This window comes from Sapajus apella, unplaced genomic scaffold (genome assembly GCF_009761245.1).
Source record: "Sapajus apella isolate SASKATOON/1434 unplaced genomic scaffold, GSC_monkey_1.0 scaffold74, whole genome shotgun sequence".
Classification (NCBI taxonomy): domain Eukaryota; kingdom Metazoa; phylum Chordata; class Mammalia; order Primates; family Cebidae; genus Sapajus; species Sapajus apella.
Genome location: NW_022437014.1, coordinates 9,617,968 through 9,632,149, shown reverse-complemented (window position 1 = coordinate 9,632,149; position 14,182 = coordinate 9,617,968). Strand labels below are relative to the sequence as shown.

The 14,182-nt window shown below is 44.6% G+C and overlaps 1 protein-coding gene across 1 annotated transcript in view; it reads right to left on the bottom strand.

The window, feature by feature from the left end:
• EHD4 (EH domain containing 4) overlaps positions 1–9,337 on the bottom strand; it is an 83,642-nt gene extending 74,305 nt beyond the window's left edge. The window contains exon 1 of the mRNA XM_032251204.1: positions 9,002–9,337. Within this exon, the coding sequence (XP_032107095.1) occupies positions 9,002–9,237 (236 nt within the window). The 5' untranslated portion in view covers positions 9,238–9,337. The remainder of the gene's footprint in view (positions 1–9,001) is intronic.
• Positions 9,338–14,182: the final 4,845 nt, after the last annotated feature.

Here is a 14,182-nt window from a genome sequence, read left to right as displayed (position 1 = left end):
TATATTATATAATATATATATATATATTTTTTTGAAACAAGGTCTTACTCTGTTACCCAGACTGAAGTTCGACCACCTGGGCTGACCACAGGTATGAGCTGATGTGCCCAGCCTCTTATATATGTATTTATTGAGGCACTAATTTATGCTTAGGCTATTCTAAGGAAAAAAAAAAAAACAAACCCAGAAATACAAAGATTTATGGCAAAAAATGTTCATTTTGTTCATTGCAACAATATGTATAACAGCATAAAAACAGAAACAACCTAAATGTTCCAACCTGTACTATAGATGATGATGCAGTCGTTGAAATTATTTTTGAAGACTATTTAATGACATAAGAAAATGCTCATCATATCATATTAAGTAAAAAAGAATCCCATTTATTATATTTATTAGATAATCCTCAGTTTTGTGAGCATGATTTCTATGTCTTCATCTAAGTCACTGATAAAAATGTGAAAAGATGGAGTTTGGATCGGATGGAAAGTTCAGCAAAGTTAGCCTCCCTTTTCTGGGTTGAGGCTAGCCCTCTTCCATTCCTCCATCTAGTTCCCAAATATTTCCTAGGGAAGGGTGCATAAGAATTACTCTGAGAGACAGTTTAGAAAAACAACAACAGCTTTTAGAGCCTGACCCACAGAGATTTTGACTCAAGAGATCTGAGATGGGGCCCTGGAATCAGTGTCAAATGGCCTCCAAGTGATTCTGATGCACAGCCATGAGCAGAAAGAACCACAACCTTCTGGTTCAAGGTTTCGAAAAGTATACTGAACGCCTTTCAGAAGTCAGCTTCTGAACGTGAGTTAGGGAAGATAATGTCAGGATGGGAAAAGCCTTCCCCCTTTAACCCTTCTCCAAATACTCCATTGCTGCTTGTCAGCAATGTGGACGATGTGACGAGTGGCCCAGATGCTGGCCTGCGGCGCCTCATTGCTCAGACTGCAGCTGCCAGCGCCACCACCCTGCCTGTCTGCAGCTCCCTGACCTGCTCTTCACGACTTTTGCTCCAAGTCTTGTTTCCTCTGTGTCTTCTGAAATGCCAGCTGCTCCCTCTCTATGGCTTCCCTTCCGTCCACTTTTCATTCTGCTGAGGTTGTGCTTGTCTTTACGCAAATCTTCCTGATACCTGCTCCCAAGCCTCCTTCCCCCAGGCCCAGCTGCTGAAAATTTGACGCCTCACATCTCACGCATGCCTCAACCCACTGCCATCTGGCTTCCGTCATCACCACTCAAAGGCATGCCTCTTGCCAAGGTCACCTGGCTCCTGAAGGCTAATCCACTGGTTCTGTTTCAGTCCTTTTCCTGGAAGCATCTGATACTACTGACCACCACCTCTCTTCCTGGCTTTTGTGGGGGTCATTGTTGCTTTACTCGCCTCACATCCCCTTTTCTTGGTAGCAGCGTCCTCAGGAGCTGCCTTCCCCAGCTCTCAGGCCATGTGGTTGGGGCTGACCTCCCCACTCCCCACCTCTCATTCCCCTACCCCTAGGGACTGGTTCAGGGATGGGCATATAGCCAGGCTCAAACCAATGAGACTCAAACCTAAGACTTTTACTGGGGCTGCTGAGCTAGACAATTCAAGGCTGGAAGTGGAGGTGGCCACCTGCCCACCCCTGAGAAGCAATCCAACATGAGGAGGGCCGTGGAGCCGGCAGACAGAGTCCTGGTGTCTCCTGCAGTCCTTGGCCAAGCCTGAAGCTTGCACATCCTGGTCTGATGGGGTTCATGAAAACGTTCGTATCTTTTTACTGAAGCCATTTTCCGTTGGATTTCTTCACCTGCAACCTAAAGAGCTCTGAGATAGTGCTGAGCCACGACCCTCTCAGGTACTCCACCTCTCTGGTGACTGTCCTCCCCGGGTCTCCACAAGCTCTGCTTCCTCTCACTTAGAGTCCTGTCAAAGACTTCTATTTTCCAGATGCTGGCTACTAAATGCTGACGCTCCCAAGTCAACAGACCAGCCCAGATATTCAATCCCCTAAGCTCCAGACCCACATCTCACCCATCAAGGACATCAGGACATCACCACCTTGGTGTCTGCTCAAACATGACAGGTCTAAATCTAAACTTATCATTATGCCCCATTTTCCTCTTCTTGGATCCCTATCTCAGTCAATGGCTCTACTCCCGTAGTTACCCCAGAAACTGGGGCCGCATGGGTGACACCCCTCCACCCTCACTCCCTGGCCCTCTTTGGGCAGCTAATTCACTGCTCATTCCTCAGGGCTCAGCTTTTAGGCTGCATCCTCAGGGAGGCCTTTTCCAACCGGCAAGCCTGAATGAGGGGTCTCTCCTATGCCTCCACCACCCTGTGTATCTAGTGTCACAGCCCTGTCGCTCAGAGCTGAGGTGACCTGTTGACTATTTTCTGTGATGGCTGGCCCCAACCCTGAAATCAGTATCATTTGAATAAATGAACACTAGCATCTGTAGGTGTGATCTTATATTGTACATTGAAAATATAGTGTAGTTTTCTGTAAAAATTACATATCTCAATATTTTAGAGAGATCTGTAAAGGGTATAGTATTTGGGACAGCAGATTGATTTTCAGGAGCCCCAGTGCCTGGATGAGTGTAAGAACCACTAAATAGGATCCATCATTTTTCTGCGTGAGATTTTATTCCTTTAAAAATAGACAAACCAGGCTGCCTATTAGTAGATGCTTTCATTTCGCTTTTACTTAATTACTGAGTCTAGAAACTTATCAAGGGAATGAAGCAGGCCTTTGTTCCTATTCAGAATCCATTTCCCTGCTTATCTTTCTACTGAAGCCATTTTCTGTTGGATTTCTGTCACTTGCAACCTAAAGAGCTCTGAGACAATGCTGAGCCACTACCCTCCCAGGCAATTCGCTCACCTCTCTGGTGACTGTCCCCCTAGGGTCTCCATAAGTTCTGCTTCCTCTCACTTAGGAAGTCCTGTGCAAGGACTTCTATTTCCCAGATGTTGCCTACTAAATGCTGACACTCCCAAGTCGGCATCACCGGAACATCTGCCTGCTTCCAGTTTTCCAATACTTTTCATATTCTTCACAATTTCTTAAAAGTCATCAAATGCAGTTCTTTGAGCACAACTACAAGTTCTTTCATCCATGTGTCTGGCCAGAGATTTCCTGGGCCTTGCCTGTGGCAGGCCTTGAGAGAGCTCCTCATCCTGTGGTTTTAATCCCTTCTTGAACACAGCTGGGCTCCTTTTGCCATCTCTGGGGCATATTCTTGGAGGAAAAGGAGGAAGCTGCATAGTTCTGCTTTCTGATAATATTGCAGCAAGAGCCCAAGCAGCAGGCCGATCACTTCCTGATTCTTGTTCTTGTTCTAATCATACCTAAAAAAGGCTTTTTCTTGTCCAAGGCGTTTTTGCCCTCTCAGCCCACTCCAACTTCTGGATCCTTCATACCGCCCATAAACCTTGTCTGTACCCTTACATGTGCACCCCTGCCCCCTTTCCCCTATTACACACTATAGTTAAATGTTCCTATTTAAAGATTTTAAACACAATTACTGTATCAACAATTTTATTAAAATTTTTTATCATATCTTGATTTTAACTACTTGAGTATTATGAACAATGAACATGTTTATACATTGACAAGAATACTAGGGGAAAAGCCATACAGGGATTGTGAGGTGGCTACTTTCACTCTCTTTCCCCTCATCTTTACTCTTTTTTCTTTTTTTTTGTAGAGATGGGGTCTCTCTATGTTGCCCAGGCTGGTGTTTAACTCCTGAGCTCAAGCAATCCACTAGCCTGGGCCTCCCAAAGTGTCAGGATTGCAGGTGTGAACCACTGCACCTGGTCCCTCATCTTTACTCTTTAGTTCCTTTGTCCTTGTGTTCTTTCAGCTTATTTCCACTTTGTTTTCTTTCTGGAATCCATTTTTATTTTAAATTATTGCACATAGATGCAGAAACTACTTGGCTGATGCTAGTTTCAGAATCATGAGAATTAAATAAATCACAGGATGCTTAGTGTTGAAAGACTGAATTGTTTTGGTTTTGTATTGAAATATAATTCATATACCAGAAAATTTACTCTTTTACAGGGTGCACTCTGGTTTTTAGTATATTCACAAAGTTGTGCAACCAATACAGGTATTGATCGACTTATGACCTATGCAACTTACAACCATTCGACTTTACGACCACAATCGCTAGCCACGACTGCTCCACATCTGGCAGTGCAAACGTTGCCCAGCTGGGCATATGACAGTGCGGACCAGCTTCCGGCAGCACTACCATCTCCGCATGCATATAGTCTATGCAACTTACGACCAAATCGTGTTACGACCGGTCTGCCGTTCCCAATCGTGGTCGTAAGTCGAGCACTAGCTGTATCATTATCCAATTTCAGAACACTTCACCACATCAAAGAGCAATGCCACGCCCACTAACAGTCATTCTCCATTTCGTCTGCATGTGGCTATCCAGTTGTCCTAGCACCATTTGTTGAACTATTGTTTTTCCCATTGAATTGTCTTGATGCTCTTCTCAAAAATCAATTGACCAGGAGGGGTCCAGTGGCTCATGACTGTAATCCCAGCATTTTGGGAGGCCAAGATGGGAGGATCACCTGAGGTCAAGAGCTCGAGACCAGCCTGGACAACATGGTGAAACCCCATCTCTACTAAAAATACAAAAATTAGCCAGACGTGGTGGCATGCACCTGTAATCCCAGCTACTTGGGAGGCTGAGGCAGGGAATTGCTTGAACCCACGAGACAGAGGTTGCGGTAAGCTGAGATTGTGCCACTGCACTCCAGCCTGGATGACAGAGCAAGACTGTCTCAAAAAACAAAAAAAAAGCAAAGGGCTTGGCATGCTGGCTCACAGCTGTAATCCCAGCACTTTGGGAGGTGGAGGTGAACAGATCACCTGAGGTTGGGAGTTTTGTAAAAATACAAAATTAGCAGGGAGTGGTGGCGCATGCCTGCAATCCCAGCTACTTGGGAGGCTGAGGCAGGATAATCGCTTGAACCCAGGAGGTGGAGGTTGCAGTGAGCCAAGATTGTGCCACTGCACTGCAGTGTGGGCAACAGAGCAAGACTCTGTCTCAAAACAAAACAAAACAAAACAAAACAATTGACCATAAATGTGAGGGTTTATCTTTGGGATCTCAATTCTGTACCATTGGTCTATATGTCTGCCCTTATGCCAGTACATCAACTGTTTACTGTAGCTATGCACTAAGTTTTGAATCAGTAATTGTGACTCCTCCAAACTTTGTTCTTTTTCAAGACTGTTCTGGGTCCTTTGATTTTCCACATGAATTACAGGATCAGTCTGTGATTTTGCCAAAAAGGGAGCTAGGATTCTGATAGGAATTACACTGAATCTGTAAATCAGTTTGGGGAGTACTGCCGTCTTAACATCTTCTAATCCATAAACACAGGACATTTTTGCATTTATTTAGGTCTTTCTTAATTTTTTTCAACAGTGTTTTGTGGTTTTCAGTGTAGAAGTCTTACACCTCCTTTGTTAAGTTTATTCCTAGGTATTTTATTCTTTTGGGTGCTACTGGAAATAAAACTGTTTTCTTGATTTTACTTTGGGATTGTTCATGGTTTGGGTATAGAAATATGATTGATTTTTGTATAATGATCTTGTATCCTGCAACGCTGCCACCCTTATTTGTTCTAATAGTTTTTAAGTGGTTTCTTAGGATTCTGTACATAGAAGATCATGTCATCTGCAAAGAGTTTTACATTTTTCTCTCCAGTCTGGGAGTCTTTTATTTCTTTTCTTTCCTTATTTCCCTGGTCTCTACCCTCTTAAAGCCTATATAGTTTCTTGAGTGACTTCCCTTTTTCCCTCATTAGAATAAGTTTTCTGGGGAGAGGAGACAGAGCATAGGAAGGGAGAAAGTGGAGCTCTTAAAAATGTGTACTTTGAATTCATTTCAAATGTCTTCCTTCACAGCACCTGGGCCCAGGGATTTTCTGGAGGAATCTTTGAAATCTGTTTTGGACACAAGCCCAGCTGAGCTCAACATCTACCCTTCCTCGGCTAGTGCGGTATCTAAGATGACATGGTCACTTTCCCCAGTGCCCATCTCCCCTCCTTCTCTGGCCAATTCTTCATTGCTGGTCAAAGGTAGAAGAGCCAAGAGCAATAAGAGAAGCTTCCCAACATGCCAGCACAGGTTCTGTGATCAGTGACCTCTTGGAATGTGCAGGAAGCCAGGAAGATAAGAATCTATGGCTATGTAGATTAAGTGCACCCCACAGCCAAGTATGAGCTTCTAGTGCCCAATTGCTAGAAGCAAACAACCCAGACCACTAACCAGGCTCTAACCAAGGCAGGATCCAGGATGGTGAGCACCCTGGGCCAATCCTTCCGCTAAAGATGAATCCACGGTTCATTTTGAGTGTCTGGGGTAATATTTAATTCCAAGTGCACAAGTCTCCAGAGTAGCTGCCCTTTTGTTTGGGGATTTCCTCCCGGGTGCTAAATCACTTCCTCCTAGCTTCAATCTGAAAAGCAATTCAGGTCTCCTGTGGCCTCACCAAGCTTCCTGCCCACACTGATTTTCTTCTAACCTCATGGGTCTACTTGTGTATATCACCTAACAACAAAGCCACTCAGCTGGTTGAAGGCCTCAAGAACAAATGACTTCCTGATAAGGTGACTCCTCCCTCACCCTAGGGTGGCCCATGGCTCCAGCACCTACTGAGAAGTGACCAATTTGGATGAGGTAGTTGCCAGGAGTCAAACCACAGAACCCTTCATAAAACCATGCTTAGTTACTCCACAAATTTCTCCAAATAATAAAACAGAGAGGAGTGAGAATACGATGAGAGAGAAATCTGGAAAAATACAAAAGATAAATTCATGTTCCTGTGAGTTGTATTCATCTTCCCATAAGCTGATAATCAGGCTGGCTAGCTGTCTAGTCTATGGGGGCAGAGAGGGGGCTGCATTAACTCCGGTAGGCACAGCATCTCTTTTTTTTTCTCTCTCTCTTTTAAAATACTTTAAGTTCTGGGGTACATGTGCAGATCGTGTGGGATTGTTACATAGGTGCTGCATCCATCCCCCTGTCATCTACATTAGGTATTTCTCCTAATGTTATCCCTCCCCAATCCCCTCACCCCCTGCTGTCACTCCCCTAGCCCCCCAACCCCCCAACAGGCCCTGGTGTGTGATGTTCCCCTCCTTGTGTCCATGTGTTCTAATCATTCAACACCCACTTATGAGAAGAGGCAGTGTTTGGTTTTCTGTTCTTGTGTCAGTTTACAGAGAATGATGGTTTCCAGCTTCATCTGTTTCCCTGCAAAGGACATGAACTCATCCTTTTTTATGGCTGCATAGTATTCCATGGTGTATATGTGCCACATTTTCTTTATCCAGTCTATCACTGATGGGCATTTGGGTTGGTTCCAAGTCTTTGCTATTGTAAACAGTGGCACAGTGTCTTGATGGGGCTACCTCCCTGATGACACCTGGGCACAACAAGGACCTCACGGCAGACAAACAGGAGGAAATGCTGAGGGTGTGGGAACATGCCACCACTAAATTACAAAAATACACACCCTTCTTTGTATGTTTCAACAGTACCACTTCCCATCTGTGTACCACTTGGCCATTTATTATCCCAAGTACCTAAAAACTAGTCAGTATTACCAAGACCTTAAGTGTGACATCTGTTTGTCATCTTTCAAGGTACCAGTTACTGTAATACAGCTATGGTTCATTCTGAGTGTCTCGGTGATGTATTTAATTCTATTTTTGTCTTGTTCATAAGCACCAAATAAAGCAATTTTGAAATTCCTTTCTTCGGTCTTCCTTCACACTCAATTAATTTATTGTCTAGAGCGACATTTCAACACACAGTATGTTTGCTTTGCAGAATTCATTTACAACGTATCTTGAGGCCTGGATTAAACATATTTCCTGTAGTGACAACTACTCTATTTGTAGGAACTATTTAGGTCACTGGAGTGGAGAAAAAGAGGTCGCTGCTTAACAGAAATGGCATGTATCCAAATATAGATGCAGTTTTCTGAACACCTGTTGAACATCAAATGATGAAGAGATTGTTACAATTTCCAAAACCCTGGACCAAAACCTTAAATGATTAGCGCTTTGTTTCAACTGATACATGGTTTAAGTCAGAAAAACAAGTCTTCTTACCAAAAAAAGTGAACCTAACTATGCTGGCTGCTTTAGAAATAAAACAGGTGATTAACAAACCAATCTGTTTTTGTGTAAATTACTTCCCAGCTGAAGTCACTTCAGATGAAACTATATGATTTGAACCACAGGGCACGTACAGTGATTGTGTGCTTTTAGAAACACGGTAAGCATGACAAATATTTTCAGTTGTCAAGGGTGAGCGAAGAGGGAATGACCCACCTAAGAAATGGAAACTAACAAATAGTAATATGACACTCCCCCTTAGTTCCACAGGCTGGTGCCGCTGCTACATGCCGCAGTTCACTTCCTACTAAAGGCTGTGCATGAGCTGAAGGAAGGCGGCCTCTTTATCCCCTCCCCAGAACACTGGGGTGGCACGTAAAGACCTCAAAGGAAGGGGGCCTGGGCGATACCCTCTCCTGCTGCCATTCATGTGTTCAATAAATAGTTATGTGCTGGGAGCTTACTCTCCAACTAGGACTCTGTGGCCATTCGGATACCCCACGCCTCTGCCCCCATTTGCATCCCTAGGCGTCACTCCCTTGTCCAGAAGATGCCGATTCTGGCTCGCGCCCCTCCCTCCCTTGAGGCCTCCGGCCAGGGCGACGGGGCAAGGCCAGCAGGAGCAAAGCCTTCCGAACCGCAAGGAAAGAGGGCTCGGAGCGTGCAGGGCGCGGGTTCATGGGACCCTCCAGCGCCCGAGGCCGGCCAGCCGGGGCGGGGCCGAGGGCACCGAGCGCCGCGCTCAGGGAGGGGTCCCCGAGGTCGCGCCCGCAGGGAGGGGCAGCGGCGGGAGGCGGCAGCCCGCGGCGCACACGCGGGGAAGGCGGCGCCGGGCGGGGGCCGGGCGAGGGGCGGCGGCGTACCTGATGAAGGTGGTCTTGCCGGTGCTGTACTGGCCCACCAGCAGGATCATGGGCTTGTTCTCGAAGTCGGCGTCCTCCAGCGCGGGCGAGTGGAACTCGTGGAAGCGGTACGCCTCCTCCAGCGGCAGCACCTTGCGCAGGTAGAGCGAGCGCAGCCCGCCAGTCACCGTCTGCACCGCGTCCGCGCCACCGGCGCGCTCGCGGCCGCCAGCCTGCCGCCCCAGCCAGCTGAACATCCTGCCGCCAGTCCACGCTCGGCTGGGACCCTACTCCGGGTTCTACCCTCCCCGGCTCGCATAGAGTCTCCCCAGCCGCGCTAGCCGCCGCCCGAGCCCGGCCCCGCCTCGCGCTGCCACAGCCAATCCTCGGCCGCTACGTCACGTGCGCTCGCTCACTATTCAGAGGAGCTCTCTCAGGTCCTTCCTGATTGGACCTCTGCCAGCGAGGGGTGGAAGCGTCAGCCAATGGAGAGGAGGTTCTTAATGAATTATTGATGACGGGGTCAGTCTAGAGGACTGGGAGGGGAGAAGGTGTCTCCCGGGTAGGATGGCGCTGACTGGTCATGCCCAGGGCCCCAGTCTGGTCGCCGGGGTCCCAACTCTCGCCAGGTGGCATCGGCTTCCGGGTAAATCTGCGCTGCCCAAAGCAAGCCTCCAGAGAATGCTCCATCTCCTGGAATGTTTACTCATTCAGGCCTCGGGACGTCAATACTGGGGATGAAAAGTTCAGAAAGTGGACAGGCAGGTTCTGTCTTCCCAGGGCGGGTCGCTATGACTCCATTTTACAGGCCAAGAGACCTAGGCTCACCGGCATAATTGACACAATCTTAAGAAGGGGAAGTGGACTGGAATCTATTTGAGTAGCTGTTTCTCCTACTTCTCCACATTGCCGTCACTAAATTCTGGATCAACTAAAGGCCTTTTCCCCTTAGTTTTCTTTATTTGATTTTCTGTAAAGCCGAAAGTTTAGTCGTTACCCTCATTATTACATTATCCTCATTATTACAATCTTATTTCCACATATTGACACATGAGTTATTGTCACCGCCTAGCTGTTTCTTCTTTTTTTTTCTTTTTGAGACGGAGTCTCGCACTGTCGCCCGGGCTGGAGTGCAGTGGCGCGATCTCGGCTCACTGCAACCTCCGCCTCCCGAGTTCAGGTGATTCTCCTGCCTCAGCTTCCCGAGTAGCTGAAACTACAGGCGCCCCCAACGAAGCCCAGCTAATTTTTGTATTTTAGTAGAAATGGGGTTTTTCCATGTTGGCCAGGCTGGTCTCGAACTCCTGACCTCAGGTGATCCACCTGCCTCGGCCTCCCAAAGGGCTGGGATTACAGCGTGAGCCACGGCACCCAGCCTAGCTCTTTCTTTTCTAGGTTAAAAGGACACTCACTTATCTAAGATGAGATTGGGGGACATAATCACCTTTGGTGTCCTCAGTTATAGCTTAGGAATATTTCTCAGTTGTTTCAGAGTATTTCTCAAGTGTGATCCATGGGGCCGCCTGCATATATGGATTTATGACCTGGGATGCTTGTTAAAATGCAGATTCCTGGTCCTCAGTCCAGACCTAGTGAGTTTTAAAATATTGAGGAGATGGCCGGGCGCAGTGGTTCACACCTGTAATCCTAGCACTTTGGGAGGCCGAGGTGGGTGGATCACTTGAGGTCAGGAGTTCAAGACCAGCCTGGCCATCATGGTGAAACTCCATCTTTATTTTTTGTTTAAAAATATATTTTAAAAAAATATTGAGGAGACTAGAGCTGAACAGATGCCCTAGGTGACTCTGATGTGCCCTAAATCTGGGGAAACAGTACACATTGCAGTACTTCTCCAACCTGACAGAAATACAGATTCTGATTCGGTGGGTATAGGATGGGGCCCATGACTCTACATTTCTAACAGGCTCTTGAGTATTGCCATTGCTACCTATCCATGGACCATACTTTGAGTACCAAGGCTGTGGTGGAAAGAGAACAGGACTTGGCATCAAAAGATCTGGGTTTGAAGCTTGCCTATGAAAATGAATGGCTATGTAACTTTAAATGTGATGAGTTACCTCTCTGTCCTAGCTTTCTTATGAGCAAAATGGAAACTCCTTTGGAGTTGTCATGTGGGTCACATAGTTGGAGGGAATCGTGTGTAACTAGGGAAGTGAAAAGAAAGCCAAGGAAAAATAAAGTTAGACATCTGCCTTGTGTCAAAATAAAACAAAGTTTGAAATGTAAAAATAAAATGAAACCAGTGCACTACTAGAAGAAAGTAGAAGAGATTTATACAGTTTTGAGGTGGAAAAACTTTTTAATTAACACAGAGGTCAGAAATTATGAAAGTAAAGGCTGACATATTTGACAACAAAAGTAAAAGCTTCAATGTATTTTTTTAAAAAATACATGAAAGCAAACCAATATAAATACAATCTTACCATATGATGCAGAAATCAGAAATCTTGGTATTTACCCAAATGAGTTGAAAACTTATGTCCACACAAAAACCTGCACATGGTTGTTTATGGTGGCCTTATTCATAGGTACCAAAAATTGGAAGCAACTAACATGTCCCTCAGTAAGTAAATGGGTAATCTGCGGTACATCCAAGCAATGGAATATTATTCAGTACTAAAAAGAAATGAGCGGGCTGGGCGAGGTGGCTCATGTCTGTAATCCTAACACTTTGGGAGGCCGAGGTGGGTGGATCACAAGGTCAGGAGTTCAAGACCAGCCTGACCAATATGGTAAAGCTCCCATCTCTACTAAAAATACAAAAATTAGCCAGGTGTGGTGGCACCCACCTGTAGTCCCAGCTACAGGAGAATCAACTGAACCTGGGAGGCAGAGGTTGTAGTGAGCCAAGATTGTGCCACTGCACTCCAGCCTGGGCAACAGAGCAAGACTCCTTCTCAAAAAAAAAAAAAAAAAAAAAAAAAAGGAATAAAAAGAAAAAAAAAATGAGCTATGAGCTACCAAGCCACAAAAAGACACAGAGTAAACTTAAACACATATTACTAAGTGAAGCCAATCTGAAAAGGCTATATACTGTACAATCTCATCTTTATGACATTCTGGAGAAGGCAAAATTATGGAGGCAGTAAAAAGGTTAGTGGTGTCTGTCTAGGTGTTAGGGAGAGGGAAGGAATGAATAGGCAGAGAACAGAAGATTTTTATGGCAGTGGCTCTACTTTGTATGGTACTATAATGATGGATACATGTGATTATATACTTGTCAAAATCCACAGAATGTACAACAGAGAGTGAATGTGATAATGACTTGTGAATTTCAAATCAGTTTTAGGTTCACAGCAAAATGGAGCATAAACTACAGAGAGTTCCTCCTGCCATCACACCCAGCCTACCCAACTATCAACATTCTGCACCAGCTGAACATCATTACAGTCAATAAACCTAACCTAAATTGACACATCATTAAATTAACTCAAAATGGAACTAGATATAAAACTAATATAAATGTAGAACTAAATGTAAAACTTAAGATTATAAAACTTCTAGAAGAAAACATGGAAGAAAATTTTTGTGACCTTGGGTTAGATGACACAAAAAGCACAATCCATAAAAGAAAAAAAAAGTTGGTAAATTGGACTTCATCAAAATTGAGAACATCTGACATTTGAGAGTACTGTGAAGAGAATGAAAAGACAAGGCAGAGAATATATTTGCAAGTCACATATCTGATAAAGGGCTTTTATCCAGAATATTAAAAAAGTCTTAAAACTTAATAGCAAAACCTCCAATATTAAAAAATGGAGAAAAGATCTAAATGTATTTTACAAAAGAAGATGTATGGAGGGTATATGAGCACATGAAAAGATGTTCAACATTGTTGGTTGTTAGGAAAATGCAAATTAAAACCACAGCAAGATACTGCTACATACCTATTAGAATGTCTAAAATTAGGAAGACTGATCATGCCAATCATTGATGAGGATGTGAAGAAGCTGGAACTCTCATACATGGTTGGTAAGAATGTAAAATGGTACAACCACTTTGGAAAAGTGTGGCAGTTTCTTAAAGAGTAGAACATACACTTACCACATGACCCAGCAGGTGAGGAGCAGAAGGAAGGATTGCAAAGGGCACTAGAAAGCTTTCGGGGCTGAAGGGTTTATTCACTATCTTGACTGTGGTAATGGTTTCACGGTTGTATACATATGTAAAAACTCATCAAATTATGTACGGTGGATCCTCCATATCCATGTGTTTTGTATCCATGAATGTGACCAACCACAGATGGAAGATATTTGGGGAAAAAATGGATGGTTGCATCCGTACTGAACACATACAGACTTTTTTTTCCTTTTTGTTATTCCCTAAGCAATATAATATAACAACTATTTTCATATCATCTACATTGTATAGTAAGTAATCTAGATACGATTTAAAGTATATGGGTTCATGGTGGATGGCATTTTAAGTTTAAAAAAGTATATGGAGGATGTTCCTTTTGTATAAGGAACTTGAGCATCCATGGTTTTGGTAACCCCAGGGGTCCTGGACTGAGGGATAAATGCACTTTAAATATATGCAGTTGATGGTATGTTGATCACACCTTGATTAGTTGTAAAATATAGTCATGGTTTTTGACTCAGGAATTGTTATCTTGAGGAAATTTATCCTGAGGATATTTATACTGAGGAAACAATGAATGTAAACTTTTATCTAAGAGGATGTTTGTCAGCATGGAGTTGTCTATCATCATGGAGGATTAGATAAGCTAACTATGGATTCCTATGTGGTTATTGAAAACTGTATCAAATGAGAAGAATATTAACGATGTGCAAAAATGCTCAAAAAATATTTTTAAGTGGAAAAAGGCTAGGTTACAAAAGTGAATGTACCTGCAGCTGCTATGGAAAACAGTATGGAGGTTCTGCCCAGGTGCAGTGGCTCACGCCTGTAATCCCAGCACTTTGGGAGGCCGAGGCAGGCGGATCCCTTGAGGTAAGGAGTTGGAGACCAGCCTGGCCAACATAGCAAAACCCCATCTCTACCCAAAATACAAAAATTAGCCAGGTGCAGTGGCGGCCACCTGTAATCCCAGCTACTTGGGAGGCTGAGGTGGGAGGATCACCTGAACCTGGGAGGCGGAGGTTGTAGTAAGCCGAGATCGTGCCACTGCACTTCAGCCTGGGTGACAGAGTGAGACTGTCTCAAAAAAAAAAAAAAAAA